The sequence below is a fragment of the Sapajus apella genome, unplaced genomic scaffold, assembly GCF_009761245.1.
Source record: "Sapajus apella isolate SASKATOON/1434 unplaced genomic scaffold, GSC_monkey_1.0 scaffold25, whole genome shotgun sequence".
NCBI lineage: Eukaryota > Metazoa > Chordata > Mammalia > Primates > Cebidae > Sapajus > Sapajus apella.
The window spans coordinates 15,693,542-15,709,389 of NW_022436965.1; the positions used below are offsets into that span (position 1 = coordinate 15,693,542).

At 35.5% G+C, this 15,848-nt stretch overlaps 1 protein-coding gene across 4 annotated transcripts in view; it reads right to left on the reverse strand.

The window, feature by feature from the left end:
- RABGAP1L (RAB GTPase activating protein 1 like) overlaps positions 1–15,848 on the reverse strand; it is a 718,780-nt gene that overhangs the window by 270,185 nt on the left and 432,747 nt on the right. For all 4 annotated transcript variants that reach the window (XM_032291661.1, XM_032291664.1, XM_032291663.1 and 1 more), the window contains 2 exons: positions 5,949–6,074; positions 3,294–3,437 (listed from right to left, as the gene is read on the reverse strand). In XM_032291661.1, coding sequence (XP_032147552.1) covers positions 3,294–3,437; positions 5,949–6,074 — 270 coding nt within the window. The remainder of the gene's footprint in view (positions 1–3,293; positions 3,438–5,948; positions 6,075–15,848) is intronic.

Below are 15,848 nucleotides of genomic sequence, written 5' to 3' on the forward strand. Positions count from 1 at the left end.
AGGAAGTAAAAGTTTATTCAAAAATTTCCTTTGTAAAATAATTCTTGACAAAGATGAGTTAGTGGAAAGAATAAATATCCTGAGGCACACTACAATATTGTTTCCAACAGATTATTCTGAAAAGCTATTTCATTGGTAAGGGATGTTACCATTTACTTTCCTGAATATCATGATGCTATGATTACAAGCCATCATTTGAAGTTTTCCAACTTCCTTAAACAGCTATAGAGTAAAGGTTTAAGGGGAGAAAAAGTAGTATCTATGATATTCTTATTAATATTAATGAACATTATGGCCTTTCAAACACTGATTATAAGTCACAGTTGACAAGTAATGGGAAGGCTAATAAATTTACTTAGCTTCTCTGTAGCATAAATGTTGCTAGTCTTTTTTTACTGAAATTAGAAATTCATGTATCTTTAAGATCAACTTTGAATCTAGGTTCCGGAAAACCTATGGACAATGTTCCAATGCCATAGGAGCCACCATTCAGGCAGACAACTTTAGAAAGTCACCATTCCAGTGAACTGAAGGGCAGAGATACCACTCTATGAAAAGTGACTGAGAAATCCCATATAGCCGGTTATGATTAAGCACATTAATTTTATTCCCTTTTCTATAATGAATACTATAGAACCAATCTAGTAAGAAATTAATCTTTCTGCAAAAATTGTAAAGCACTAATAAATATTGGCAAGCTCATACTATACATAATTCAAAAACTGTTAAAATGTCATACTTCTTTCCTATTTTTATGAAATATCATGAAATACTAAACAGCCCAGTACGTAAAAAGTCTATGAATATTTATCAAAACTTTTAGTATTAGATTATTTTAATATTCTGGAACTCAAAGATGTGAATTTGGTTTATACTTTCAAAGAGTATTGCCCTATAAAATAAGGGAGTTGGAACTGTTCACCATACCAATTTGGATAATCAGGTAGAGTTTCTGGTACAAATGAACAAATATGCTTTGTGAATATTGTGATCACACCATGTTGACTTTGAATAAAGTTTTAGCTCCTAATTCTGTATTATTCCTTTAAGATACATTTAGAAAGGCATTTTACAAACTAATCTGTAAGTAAAACAAGTAGGAGAATTAACATATTATAAATCAGATTCTCTAGCTGTTAAATATTCAGGATTTGTGAACCTATTCTGTGAGCCTCGCAAGTCACTGAACCCTTCTTTATCAAAGCACAGTAAAAATGATGAAAACTGTTATATGCTTACAAATGCCCTGTGACCTTCAGGTATTAGGCAAGTACTAACTAAAGCCATTGAAGAGCAAAAGCCCAGCTGTGCCTGCATATATGATTGTTATTGTTTCAGTAGGCTTAGAAAGAACATTATTATTCTTTATGTAGCTTATACATTGCATCTTTTAAAATTTTATTTTTATATTTAAACTTCTAATTCCTAGTGTGATTAAAATCATTAGACTTTCCTTTTAAGAAAGAGGTATCTGGCCAGGCCCGAGGGCTCACGCCTGTAATCCCAACACTTTGGGAGGCCCAGGTGGGCGGATCACAAGGTCAGGAGTTTGAGACCAGCCTGGTGAGCATGATGAAACTTCATCTCTACTAAAAATACAAAAAATTAGCCAGGCATGGTGGTGTGTGCCTGTAGTCCCAGCTACTTGGGAGGCTGAGGCAGGAGAATTGCTTGAACCCAGCAGGCAGAGGGTGCAGTGAGCCAAGATTGTGCCATTGCACTCCAGCCTGGGCAACACAGTGAGATTCCATCTCAAAAACAAAAAAAAAAAGAAAAAAAGAGGAATCTTTAAACAACTTGACGACAACAGAAAAACCAACTAGCCCCATTAAAAAGTGGGCAAAGAACATAAACAGATAAACAGCATTTTTCTAAAGAAGATATACAAATAGCCGATAAGCATATGAAAAAATAACATCACTAATTATCAGAGAAATGAAAATGAAAATCACAATGATATCATCTTATGCCAGTCAGAATAGTTATTATTAAAAAGTCACAAAATAACAGATGTTGGTAAGGATGTAGAGAAAACGGACCACATTGCTTGTAGGAATGTAAATTAGTATAACCTCTACAGAAAACAGTATGGAGATTTCTCAAAGAATTAAAAATAGAACTACCATTTGATCCAGCAATCCCACTATTGGGTATGTGTCTGAAGGAAAATAAATCATTGTATATAAAAAGATACGTGTACTTGCATGTTTATCACAGCACTATTCATAATATCAAAGATATGAAATCTGCGTAAGTGTCCATCAGTGGATGATTGGATAAAGAAAATGTGGTATACACATACAATGGAGTATTATTCAGCCCTAAAAAAGAGTAAAATCATGGAAGTATATACACTAAAACCCAGACTTAACCACTACGTAATATATCCATGTAACAAAACATGAATTGTAACCCTTAAATTTATATGAAAACATTTTTTTAAAAAAAGAAGAATGTTTACCTTAAGAAGCATAGTAATACAAAACTGTCTAGACTATATTAAGCTCATAATCATGTACATAAGCTTATACTTTTGTCCTGCTTTTTAAGACTGTTATAGTTTATATACATTCATACTTCCATTGAAAGGATATACTTCTCATCTGGCAACTTTCCTATTACTGCTAAGATTGTTAAACATTCTGATGAGCAATATAAGATGTATATAGGCGTAATATTGTTTATTTCTTTAAAAGAGTAAATAAATATAGCCACCTAAGAAACTAAACACAATGAAATAAACAAATATAAACACCTAAGAAATTTTACAAACTAATTTCTGAAATATTCTACTGTATAAAAATAAAATTATGACATAATAGCTTTAGTTTATCATTTGTCTCATCATTTGGCAGCAGTCTCAAATATGATAAAGAGAAAGATATCTGATGAATTGAGAAATCAGTTATTATAAAAGTTTCATTTATATTCACTCTTGGAGTGTAATTGCAATAATGTTAAAAACACCCAATTCTAAATTCATTTACTTAATCTTAAAGGTCTTTTATACTGGTAACACAGTGTTACACAGATATAGTCTTATTATGAATTTAATTGTGCAAATTTAATCACCCATTTAACTTTGCAGGAATTACATATGCCTTAATATTTTCATTCCTCAGAAATAAAATTATAATTAAAATAATTTTTACTGAAAATTCAAATACAACTTTTTGGTCAGTGAGTATTTATGGCTTAATGTCATAGGCAAAAAGAAAAGGAAGAAAACCGTAACCATTTTTAGTAGAAGCTACTTTCTACTTTGGCTTAGTGAAAGATGGGAGTCACTCTACCTCACAAAGCAGTAGGTCAATGATGTGGAACACCATGCAGAGTGGGAACTTGGCAGTAAAAAGAGTGAGAAACCACTGGGATGCATACATATGAGCTTCCAGGTTCAGATCACAAAAATGGCTATGCAGGTCCGGTAGCTGTTCCTGCAAGTCAAAGTGGAAAATTTAGCAAGAGGAGTAATGAGAAGCTTGCAGCAGAGCAATGAAGTTCCTGCCACAACTGCAACTTATAAACAGCTTTCTATGATCACTGTAACTCTATTCTAGTATTAGCTATGTTTTATGTAACTGCACAGAAGTGATGAGAGCGGATGAGAATTGGAGATATGACAGAGAATTAAGGAAAATAAAAAAAGACTTCTTATAAACAACTAAGAAAGACCAACTCTTGCTCACTTGACTGTTCCTGTTTCTTGCAAAATGCTCATTTGACCAGAGCAGCTGTAGTCTAATGAGTATCTTGACTCCAGGGTCAAGTCACAGCATCCCCATTCAGGGTTAAATTCCTTTTTTTTTTTTTTTTTTGAGAAAGAGTCTTGCTCTGTCATCCAGGCTGGAGCACAGTGGCAAGATCTTGGCTCACTGCAACCTCCACCTCCCAGGTTCAAGCTATTCTCCTGCCTCAGCCTTCTGAGTAGCTGGGATTACAGGCACCCTCCCCCAAGCCTGGTTTTTTTTTTATTTTTTATTTTTATTTTATTTTTTTACTAGAGTAGGGGTTTCACCCTATTAGCCTGGCTTGTCTTGAACTCCTGACCTCAAGTGATCTGCCCCTCTTGGCCTCCCAAAGTGCTGGGATTACACTTGTGAGCCATTGCACCCGGCCCAGGGTTCAATTGTTAACAAGCTAGAAAAGAAATGTATCTTCTCTTTGGAAACCATCTAATGCCAACATTATTTGGGGTCTATGATATTTCAGTATATTTTCTGAGCCCTTAGAAAACTCCAAAGCGTGACAAACTATTTAGAAATCTGTCTTCAACATATTAAAAATGGCAAAGCAAAGAAATTGTGCAAGGGTGTAATATATAAAATTGGATATCTCCTAAAAATGCCTTTATGGTAACTTTATTTTTTCCAATTTAAACAAGCAAATACTTTCCAAAAGCATGAACAGCAAGGTATAAAGTATTAGTATAGCTATTACCATAACTGAAAGACAAAGGCAAAGACATGTAAAAGCCCACCTTCGTTTTGTTTTCATAAATAGACCACAAAAAGAAGAATAAAAAACAAAATAAACCATTTCTTGAACTACATGCTTTCTTTGAAAAATAGCCAAATGTGCCCATTAGGTACTTCAAATGGAGTGTCCAAATCTCATTCAGTTAACTGAAAAAAAAGTGCTAATAGAAAAACGTGGTTGAGTTTCTTCATAGTATCACGAATTTGTTCTTTGCTTATTTGGAATATTTACTTGATTCTCAAAGCCCTTAGGAATACTGACCTTTGAAAACATATGAACCTTTTTGTAAATAAAAGGTAAAAAGCGAGTAATCCCAAATATTTACTTGGTAGAATTAAATCATTAAAAAGGAGCTTATTGCTGTTAATATCCGTACTTACCAGGTTCTTCTACAGTCCTTTTCCTCCTCAATGCCCATTTGTCATTTTACTTACAGCTCATTTTACATCCCCCCTCCTTTTCTTTTCAATTTTAAAGTCTTCTACCCTCCTACATCCCCTTCTCCCAATACGCTGTTCCTTTAACCTCACTGCAAATTCATCTTCTACTGCCCTGTTCCTCTAATCTTTCAGTCTCCTATTGGCTTCACTTCCCTCTTCAGACACCTACGGATCTCCTGGCACTACTTATCAATGAGTTCCTACTAGCATTTGCTCTCACATTCCACTACTCCTTCCTCAACCACTTTACCTTTCCCCAATACGGAATCAATCCATCCATACATTTCCTTAACATTTCTCTTGGATACCCAACACCCCTTTCAGAGAAAGTCATATAAACATGCTGCATAGACCCATTATAAATTTAAGATCATCAACTTCGGGCGGAACTTGAAAGCTAGTTAAAAATTCCTTTGGTCAGCTCGGGTCAATCACTTTGCCTGTGGTCACAATCTTTTTTATTATGTAATATTTGACATATATAAAAGAATGTATGTTTCTCACATACCTTTACAAATATGTATTATAAAGCACGACAACAACATTAAGATTAGGAATTCTATTTTAAAAATTTAAAATACATCCCTACATTACAGTATTTTAGGTATGTTTTATTCTCTTATGAATATCTTTCTGGCTTTTCCAAGCGTTCTGTGTGGACCCAAATAAGGAAGTGGTGCTAATTAGTATGGCGAAAGCTCTTAGGTATTTCAATGTTTACTCTGTAAGTATCTTCATTCCTCTACAAACAATACTTGGCAGTCTCTTCATGATTAAACTCATCAGATTTTCACTTCAAAGTATGTTAAATTGAAACATTTAAAATATGAGACTATTTTTTAAATCGTATAATGGCTAAATAAATGCATTATGATAGATCAATGTAGATGTTAATCTGAAACTAAATCCATTTACATTTTCTGTAATATTCCATTAAACTTCTATAATTCATTATTGCTTACCAACTCTTAGCCTTTTTCTATGACTCGACAAACCCCAGAGTGATGAAAGTTCCTGATTTTTATTTACCTGCATTAGTCTCTCCAACTGGTAGAATTTGCAATGAAGATCTTCAAAGTTGTTTTTGTAGAGGTCTCTCAAACCATAGTCGTACATGATTTTCACCAAAACGCAGAATGCTTGTTCCTCTGGCATCTACAGAAAAGTATATACATAAATATATATATATTATATATATATATATATATATAATTATATATAAATATATACAACATAAATAAGTGGCATTTTGCCAGAATGTCAGAAGTTTCTTCATGTTATTAGTCCTCTGCATAAGTAGCTGAAGGCCTGGAGTGAATGAAGTCCTTCAGAGACTGTCTTTGGCAAAGTGACATGACCTCCTTATTTGAGATGAATTATCCTCTTTTGTTAATTTTAATCATGTTATCATTCATTCATTAGGCCATCTTTAAAAGCAGGAAACACACTCATGATTAAAAAATCAAAACACACTTATGAGGCCGAGGCAGGTGGATCACTTAAGCCCAGTAGTTTGAGACCAGCCTCACTAACATGGCAAAACCCCGTCTCTACAAAAAATAAAAAATTAGCTGGTTGTGGTGACATGAGCTTGTAGTCCCAGCTACTTGGGAGAACAAGGTGGGAGGATCGCTTGAGCCTAGGAAGCGGAGGTGGCAGTGAGTGAAATCACATCACTGCATTACAGGCTGGGCGACAGAGCAAGACTCTGTCTCAAAAAAGAAAAAAATCAAAACAACATAAAAGGATCTAAAGGTAAAAGTCTCACTCCTCCCTATTATTATATATATACTAATCCCTGGTACCTACATCCCCCAACCTCTTAATTTCTCTTGTATGCTGCCACTGATTATCTACGCAAATAAAATAATTACATTTCTAATTTTACTTTGTCCCATCCTACATAAAAGATAATATTCTATATACATTGTTATACATGTCGATTTTTTTCCTTAAGGATATCAGTTGTAAATCTTTCTCAGTATATAGAGTTGTCTCTTTATTTGTTTAAAAGCAATTACACAGTATTCCATTATATAGAAGTACTATCATTCATTTAACCAGTTTCCTATTGATACTTGAGATGTTCCTAATTTTTTAATCAAATAAAGCTGCAATGAACTTTGTTTATGCATAATTTTGTACATATGCAAATATGCGGTGGGGTACAGCACATTGACAAAAGGGGGAATGCTGGGTGAAAAAATAATGCATTTTAAATTTTGGTAAACAGTGTGAGATTATCCTTCCAGAGTCTTCTTGATGTTGTTACTTTCCGTAAAGTACAGTTTTCAGGGTAACAGCCAGTAAACTCTAATATATTAATTAGCTCTCTCAGAGGTATTTTTATATAAACAGAGAATAAAGTCTGAAGACAAAGGAACAAACCTCTAAACTGTGGTATCAACAGGTGAAAGAATATGGAAAGGGATTCTAGAAATTACGTCAAGCATAAAGAAAAAGTTGTACTTACTCAATGTCCTAAGATGTAACTACTACATAAACATCTACTTTAAATATTATTTCCTTGAAAATTTACTTTTGGTTGATTATGGTATTTCATACATTTGTCAGACTAACTTCATATTTCAATAACTGAATCAAGTAGAGTCCCACTTATCCACTTAGAAATGCAATTGTTTAAAATTTCACACAAATCAACCACTTCTACTTTCTAATTATAAACCATAAAATACCCAAATTTGTTAAATAACATCTCCTAGAAGTTAAATAAATACACTTCAGTGTTTTCATTTTGATTCTTTAAATATTTGCTTATTTTCTTTTTATCTATGAGTTGTTTGAGACCTTTTCAAAATTTCTGGTCACTGACCTTAGCTGCTCAAGTTAGCAACTATTTTTCAGCTTCCATTTGGTTATTTAGGATATAATTACACTGTATTCTTTACTCCTTTGTCATCAAAGCCTCAGGTGACACTAACTTGAACATATATGGCCTAGAATACTTCTCTTACCAAGTTCTAAGCCATTTCATCTTCCTCTCAGATCTCTATTCAAATGGCTGTACAAAACAGCTGCATGTAAGATAACTAGCCAGGCCGAGCGAGGTGGCTCACGCCTGTAATCCCAGCACCTTGGGAGGCCGAGGTGGGTGGATTACCTGAGGTCAGAAGTTCGAGACCAGCCTGGCCAACATGGCGAAACCCAGTCTCTACCAAAAATACCAAAATTAGCTGGGCGTGGTGGCGCACGCCTGTAGTTCCACTACTGGGGAGGCTGAGGCAGAAAATTTGCTTGAACCTCGGAGGTAGTGGTGGCAGTGAGCTGAGATTGCCTGGGCGGCAGAGTGAGACTCTGTCCCTCCTCGCCCCCCCCGCCAAAAAAAAAGAACTGTAGCCAATCTTAGAGAAACTAATTCATTTAAGTCTCTAAGTAAATGACAATTAGTTGAATGCCTTACCATCTGGTATCGTATAAAGGGAATATGTTTTTATTTCTTTGAATATAGTAAAATCATTAGGGCAAATAAAAGGTTTAAGTGCCTTTTGGCATTCGTACATATAGTCACTGAATGGATGAGGTGCAGGCACTGTTCTAGGCTTTGGAGATACAGAGATAAAAGTATAGTGCCTCCCTAAGGGAAGAGTAAACAGGCAACTCTACTTGAGGTCCATACAGATGCAGAAGTCCTTGGGTGTTGGAAAGGTAAACATCAGAGACAGTTTTGGAGGAGGCTGAGCTAGATGGCCAAAGAGAAACATTCAGCAATCATCCTCCCTCAAGAACACCACACTGAATAACTATCCATGCAAGAAAGCAACAAAAATCAGGTGAGTGATCATAGTACCTGGTTTTAGTAAGATATAAAGAAAAAGGCACTGAAGAGGGTAGAAAAAGTCTTCCATTGTCTACACCACACCTCTTCCATCCCCATGGCACTGTGCAGAGAAAGAATCCATGCACTTGGGAAAGGGAGAGTGCAGGGATTGTGGGACTTTGCATTGGAACTCACTGCTGCCCTGTCACAACAGAACACAACACAGGGCAGACTTCATCAGGTACTCAAGAAGGAAAGATTTAGACTGGCCCCAGCCAGAGGGGAAACCTCCTGGTAGACCAAAGTATCCTGGAATCCTAAACAAATTTGAAAAGTGGTCTAGGCCATAAGTACTACAATCTTTGGGCAAGTCCTGGTGCTGTTCTGGGCTTAAAGCCAGCGGACTTCAGGTACACAAGATCCAGTGAAACACCAGCTGGGGTAGCCAAGGGAGCAAATAGAAAAAACAACAAAAAAGCAAAAGTATCTATACTTATACCCCTTCCCCAACTCCAGGCAGGGCTTGGGAGATACCCCTTTCCTGCTTGTGGAAAAGAGAGGGAAGAGTAAAGAGGACTTTGTATTGCAACTTGAGTACCAGCTCAGCCACAGTAGCATGAAGCAAAGTCCTGAATCCCCTGAGTCCAGACCCTAGCTCCTGAACAGCATTTCTAGGTCCATCCTGGGCCAGAGGGAAACCTGCAATCCTGAATGGAAAGACCCTGGGGCCTTGAATAAACATCAGCAGTAGCCAGGTAGTAGTCACCAGGTACTGTGCTGGCTTCAGGTGTGACCCGGTGCAGTCACAGCCATAGTAGCCAGTCCCAGCTGTGGTGGCCAGTGCTTGTGTCACCCCATTCCTCAACTCCAGGAAGCCCTGCATGAGGAGAAAAAAAGCTCCATTTATTTGGAGGAAAGTAAGAGAAGAGAAAAAGAGATTCTAGGAAAGATGGAATTCTCTCAGATCTCATCCAAGCCCACCAAGGTTGTATCTCAGAGTCTGCAAGAGTTGCAGCATTACTTGGCTTGGGGCATCCCCTAATGCAGATATGACCGCAGTGACTAAAGAGTTAGATCACAACACTTAATTCCCTGGGTATAAATAAGCCCAGACTATGAAGATTAGAATAAATAACCTCACTTTTCAATGCCCAGATATCAATGAACGTCCACAAGCATCAAGAACACCCAGGAAAACATGACCTCATCAAATGAACTGAACAAAGTACCAGGGAGCAATCCTGGAGTAAGAGATACGTGACATTTGAGAGAATTCAGAATAGCTGTTTTGAGGAAGCTCAATGAGCTTCAAGACAATACAGAGAAAAAATTCAGAATCCTATCAGATTAAGTTAACAAAGAGACTGAAATAATAAAAAATAGTTAAGCAGAAATTCTGAAGTTAAAAAATGCAAATGACAGACTTAAAAATACATCAGAGTCTCAACAGCAGATGATCAAGCAGAAGAATTAGTGAACTTGAAGACAGGCTATATGAAAATACACAGAGGAGAAATAAGAAAAAAGAATAAAAAGAAATTAGGCATGCTTGCAATATCTAGAAAATAGCCTCAAAAGGGCAAATCTATGAATTACTGACCATAAAGAGGAGGCAGGGGAAGAGATCAGGGTAGAATACAAGAAAATAAATGGACTGGAATTGAAAAGTGATACCTAGCGGTAGGGCTGCAGATACCATTATATACCATTTTTATCATACAGATAAAACAGACAATGTAAACAGTTCAAGAGCACAGACACCAATAAAAAGTGGTAAAATAACTAGAAAGTGATGAATTTTGAGTACTTATTAGTTTGTTTTTAACATGAGTTATTTAAGTTTTTATCACTTAATTTTTAACAATGGCTTTGCTTAATAACTGGTTTGCAGAATTCCTGAAAATTTAACAATTGGACCTCAAAAGCTGGTATAATCTGGCTGCAGCATAGCACTGATAGGACCATGATGAAGAGTTAGGACTATATTCTAAGTACAGTGAGAAATCAGTGAAGAGTTTACAGCAGCGGATCTGATTTTTATTTTTAGTAAGGTCATGTAGCTGCTATATGGAGAAGGGTATAGGGAAAAAGATTATACATACAGTTGGTCCTCCATTTCCACTGGGTTCTGCATCTACGGATACAACTAGTCCCAGATTGAAAATATTTACAATAAAAAATAATACAAATAAAATATACCAACTATTTACTTAGCATTTTTATTATATTAGGTACTATAAGTAATCTACAAATGATTCAAAGTATATGAAAGGGGGTGCATAGGTTATATGCGGATAATATGGCTATTTTATATAAGAGACTTGGGTCTTTTCAAATTTTGGTATCTGTGGTGTTCCTGGGACCAATTCTTCAGTAGTTCCCAATACTGAGGGACAACTATATTTTGGTTTAGTAAGAATCTATCACTTTTCTTTTGTATAAAGGTATAATCTACAAGAACCTATATTCAATCTTTCCCCTCAAAAGTTTACCCAGAAACAGATCATGAATATACAAAAGGTGCTGCAGAAGAAAAACATGATTTTGGAATTATACCAATAGATGTGAATTTCAGGTAAGGTTTTAGTTATTCACTGGGTAATCTTGACCAGGTAACCTCTTTTAATACCTAAGATTTTTTTTAATTCTAAAAAATTAGAAATAATAATACCTATGTCATAGGGATGCTACAAGTATTAAATGAAATATATTTAAGAGACAACATATGCATATTGTTGGCAATCATGAAATGTAAATTTCCCTTCTCTTTCCTTTTTTTGAAGACAGAGACTCTGTCTTATACATCAACAACTACCAAAGTGTTTTATACAAAGATGCTCGAAAGAATAAATGGATGCATAGGCAAAATTTTTACTCTAAGATCTTTCTACTGTTAAAATTATTTGCTGGAATTTAAGTTCTTAACATGAAGTAGCAAAAATGTGCTGCTTTTCATATGAATGATAGCATCTTTTGCGTATCACTAGGAAGACTGTCCTGCTCCTCCTCCCCATGCTTTTCCTGACTCAAATAGTGACAGCTGCATTTTCAAGGTTCTCCACCTAGTTTTGCATACAAGCTCAGGGTGGATAACTGGTTTGGGGTATACTATATAGCACAGCTCTGCCTTTTAAAATATTACTGATCATTTAAAACTGATCAAAATGGCCCTTTGTTATTTCCCTTTAACCTGAGGAGACCCTTGCTTTCTCTGAATCCCAAAACTCTTTGTTGTATACCCTTATAGTTATTTGTGTGCTTCTAAACTCTAAACACGACTTTAACATTGTACCCCCTGCTCCACAACACTTAGAACTTTCAATAAATAACAAGTGTTAAATATTTCTTTAAGATAAACTAGCAAAATTCTCAATACATCTGCCTTTTTAATGAAGTCATACCACACAAGTAGGGCAATCTGTTGGTAACTGCCAAACAAATGTAGACGGAAAGTATTGGTGTGAAGGCTAGAAGCAAGGGGTAGCCAAATGCAACTATATTAGCACTCGATTTCTTGTAATTCTATCACAAATGCTAAATATAAAAAGCTTTTATATTATCCATATTTTATATTGACTATTAAGCTTGTCCCTAAATTGGCATAAAAAAATCAACCAGGCCAGGTACAGTGGCTCACCCCTGTAATCCCAGCACTTTGTGAGGTCGAGGCAGGTGGACCATGAGGTCAGGAGTTTGAGACCAGCCTGGTCCAACATGGTGAAACCCCATCTCCATTAAAATACAAAAATTAGCTGGGCATGGTAGCACGCACTTGTAATCTCAGTTGCTTGGGAGACTGAGGAGAGTCGCATTTGAACTTGAACCCAGGAGGCAGAGGATGCAGTGTGCCGAGATCGTGCCACTGTACTCCAGCCTGGGTGACAGAGTGAGACTCCTTCTCAAAAAAAAAAAAAAAAAAAAGGAAAAAGAAAAAGAAAATGAATCAAGATCTGAGACTCAATGCTAGGTTGTACTATCAAAACTTCACCTTAGTACATGCAGTTCCTCCACTAGGTAGTATTGTGGTACCTACCTACTTAAAAAAAAAGCACTAAAATGATTATTTAACTTATTTAACTTATTAGAATGCTTAATGCTTCATAGAATAAGATAATTCAAGTTATCACTGATATGCAATTGGTCTAAAGTTACAATAAAAAGAAATAATTGAACAACATATCTTTAAATAAAATATTAAGATATTGGAATATGATGGTCTTTAATATTGAACGTCCATTTTTGCTGTGTACAGAAACTTTATCATCAGCGTTATTTCATTAAGGCAAAGAGGAGATAAACATTAAAATATTATAACTTAAGATATCAAAATATCATCCATGGCTTATGAAATACAAAACAAAATACCTGCCTCACATGCATAATTCAGAACTGAGTGATGTAATCACTGTTTGGTAACAAATGTTGGTAATGATCTGCCATCTGTCCTAATTGTGACTATCACTGAATGGAGACAATCTCCAAGCCCTCACTACTTCTTGCCACAATAAACTATAAAACAAAGCAGTGCTAAGTATTTCAAGTCTTTAAGATGCACATGAAATCATTTACATCAAGGTATTTTTTGAAGTAAAATTATATTTTGAAAATTTAAAGTAATCCCCATAATGTAAAACAATTTCCTACTTCACATGATTGTGTTTCACATCTTTTTGGAATGATCTACCTTTCTCTATGAAGGAAATGAACACTGGACTGATATTCTGAATTCTCTTAAACAAAAATAAATGGGCTGGGCACAGTGGCTAACATCTGTAATCCCAGCCCTTTGGGAGGCTGTGTGTGATCACTTGAGGTCAGGAGTTCGAGACCAGGCTGGCCGACATGGTGAAACCCCACCTCTACTAAAAATACAAAAATTGGCCAGGCATGGTGGCATGTGCCTGTAATCCCAGCTAGCCGGGAGCTGAGGCAGGAGAATCCCTTGAACCTGGAAGGCGGAGGCTGCAGTGAGCCAAGATCTCACCACTGCACTCCAGCCTGGGTCACAGAGCGAGACTGTGTCTCAAAAAAAAAAGATGAATGCTAGTGACTGTTTTGAAATTCATAAAGTTATTTATTGTGTCTTTATTTTTTGTTTACATATTAAAAAGCAAATAGAATGAAAACATCTAGCCATTTGTCTATTGTCCCTTTAAACCAAATAGCTTAATACATTTAAATTGAATGTCAGTTTATAAGACATAAAATTCTATCACTGTATGATATATTAGTCTCCGATGTGTAATTCATTCAAATTTGTTGGACCAGGGGCCAAAACAAAATTGGCTGTGCAAATAATTATTAATTTAAAAATAACAGCAGCAGTTACCATTACTAGACATATTCATTCATGACCCCATTTGATCCTCAGAAAAATCCTGCAAGGTAGGCATTATTTTTACATTTCAAATATACTACTACTGAGGTTCAGAGAAATTAAACGACTTGCCAATAACTACAGGTCTATTAAGTAAAGCCTGGTTTTAGTCTCATGACTGCACTATTTTTGTGCCAGGTACAAAATATGTAAGACTCTTTACACTCATTTTAAGGTACTCATGCTCATTAAAACCCTAGAAGGATAACAAGAAACTAAGGCTCAGTTTAAGAAACTTGCCCCAAATTATATAACTTAAAAGGTATTAAACCACAATCCAAATTCACAGTTGTACTTTTCAGTATCCCTTGAAAGAGTTCAGCTTCAAAAAGGCAGAGAGACATAAGATAGTAGTTAAATATTTTCAAATAGGTAAAATGTTTGTGTATAGTAGGACACAGGGAGATGCCGGAAAATGGCTCAAAAGCACTTGATAAGAACTCAGAATAGGAAAACGAATGCTTCTTTCATTGAACTAGAAGGAAAAATGATTTGGAAGCATAGGACTTATTTTTTAAAATACACTAAAAATCTTGTAGTAAGTATATCGCCCAAGATGATGTGATGTACCTGTCTAGCACCCTATCGTTCCATCATCTGATATCGAAACACCTCCTCCTATAGGAAAACCATTCCATTGTTTAGGAGGGGCTGATGGAGTTCACTGTCTGCACTGAGCTGGACTAAAGACCTGGGCTGTGACAATTAGAATACCCTACCCAACCAGGCCAGAATCCAACAGGAAGAAAAATAGAGGGAGTTGTCATTTTAAATAAATGCAGGAGCTATAGCAAAAGACAGTCCCTTCTAAATGAAGTAGCAAAAAATAGTCCCTTTTAAATAAAGTTGCCCAGATCATACGAATCCAGGCCAGCCAACAGTCATTTTGCCCACATTTTTGTCTACGAACATAAGTAAGGCAACAAAATTCAAGAGAAGCAGAGATACAGATTCCTGATGACAAAATATGAACTCTGGAGTGCAATCAGGCGAAAAATCATATCAGACTCTAGATTTCCCAGTTATATAAGTCAACTCCATCACACGCAGCAGAAAGAATCTTGAATATAGTATCACAAACACTTAACTTATATATATACTGTACACATATATGACAGAGGCTTCAGAATGAAATCTTTATCTTGTCACCTTAGACTCTGGAATTGTTAGCAGGCAATTCTGCTTATTTACATACATTGGTTAAATCTTATCCCAAACCTAGCTTTTTGGGGAGATATGTTTAAAAATTTATAATTTTTAATATTATTTTGCTCCGAAATACATCAAACAGAAAAATACATAAAAGTTAAATGTACATTTTAATTAATAATTGATTATAAACTAAAAAAAGTATAAAGGATGCATCTAACCACAATCTAGGTTAAGAAAGAGAATACTGTCAATAGCCCTGAAAATCCCTGTATCTCTTTTCAGTCATGATTCCCAGTTTCTCCCTAGAGAAATCACTTTCCTAACTGTTAGTTATCACTTTGTTGGTGTTCTTTATAGTTTTTCCACCTATGTAGCATCCTAAAAATAGAATTTAGTTTTGTCTGTTATTGAACTTTATATAAAATGGAATCATACCAAATATAATGCTGTACTTTGCTTTTCTTAAAACTAAATCTTATGTTTACATGATTCATTTATATTAACCAATGTAGCATAAAACATTCATTTCCATTGCTGTATGGCATTTATGCTCTAAGAATACCATGATTTAGCCATCTTACTGTCTACTTACAATTCTAACATTGGACATTTTAGTAGTGGA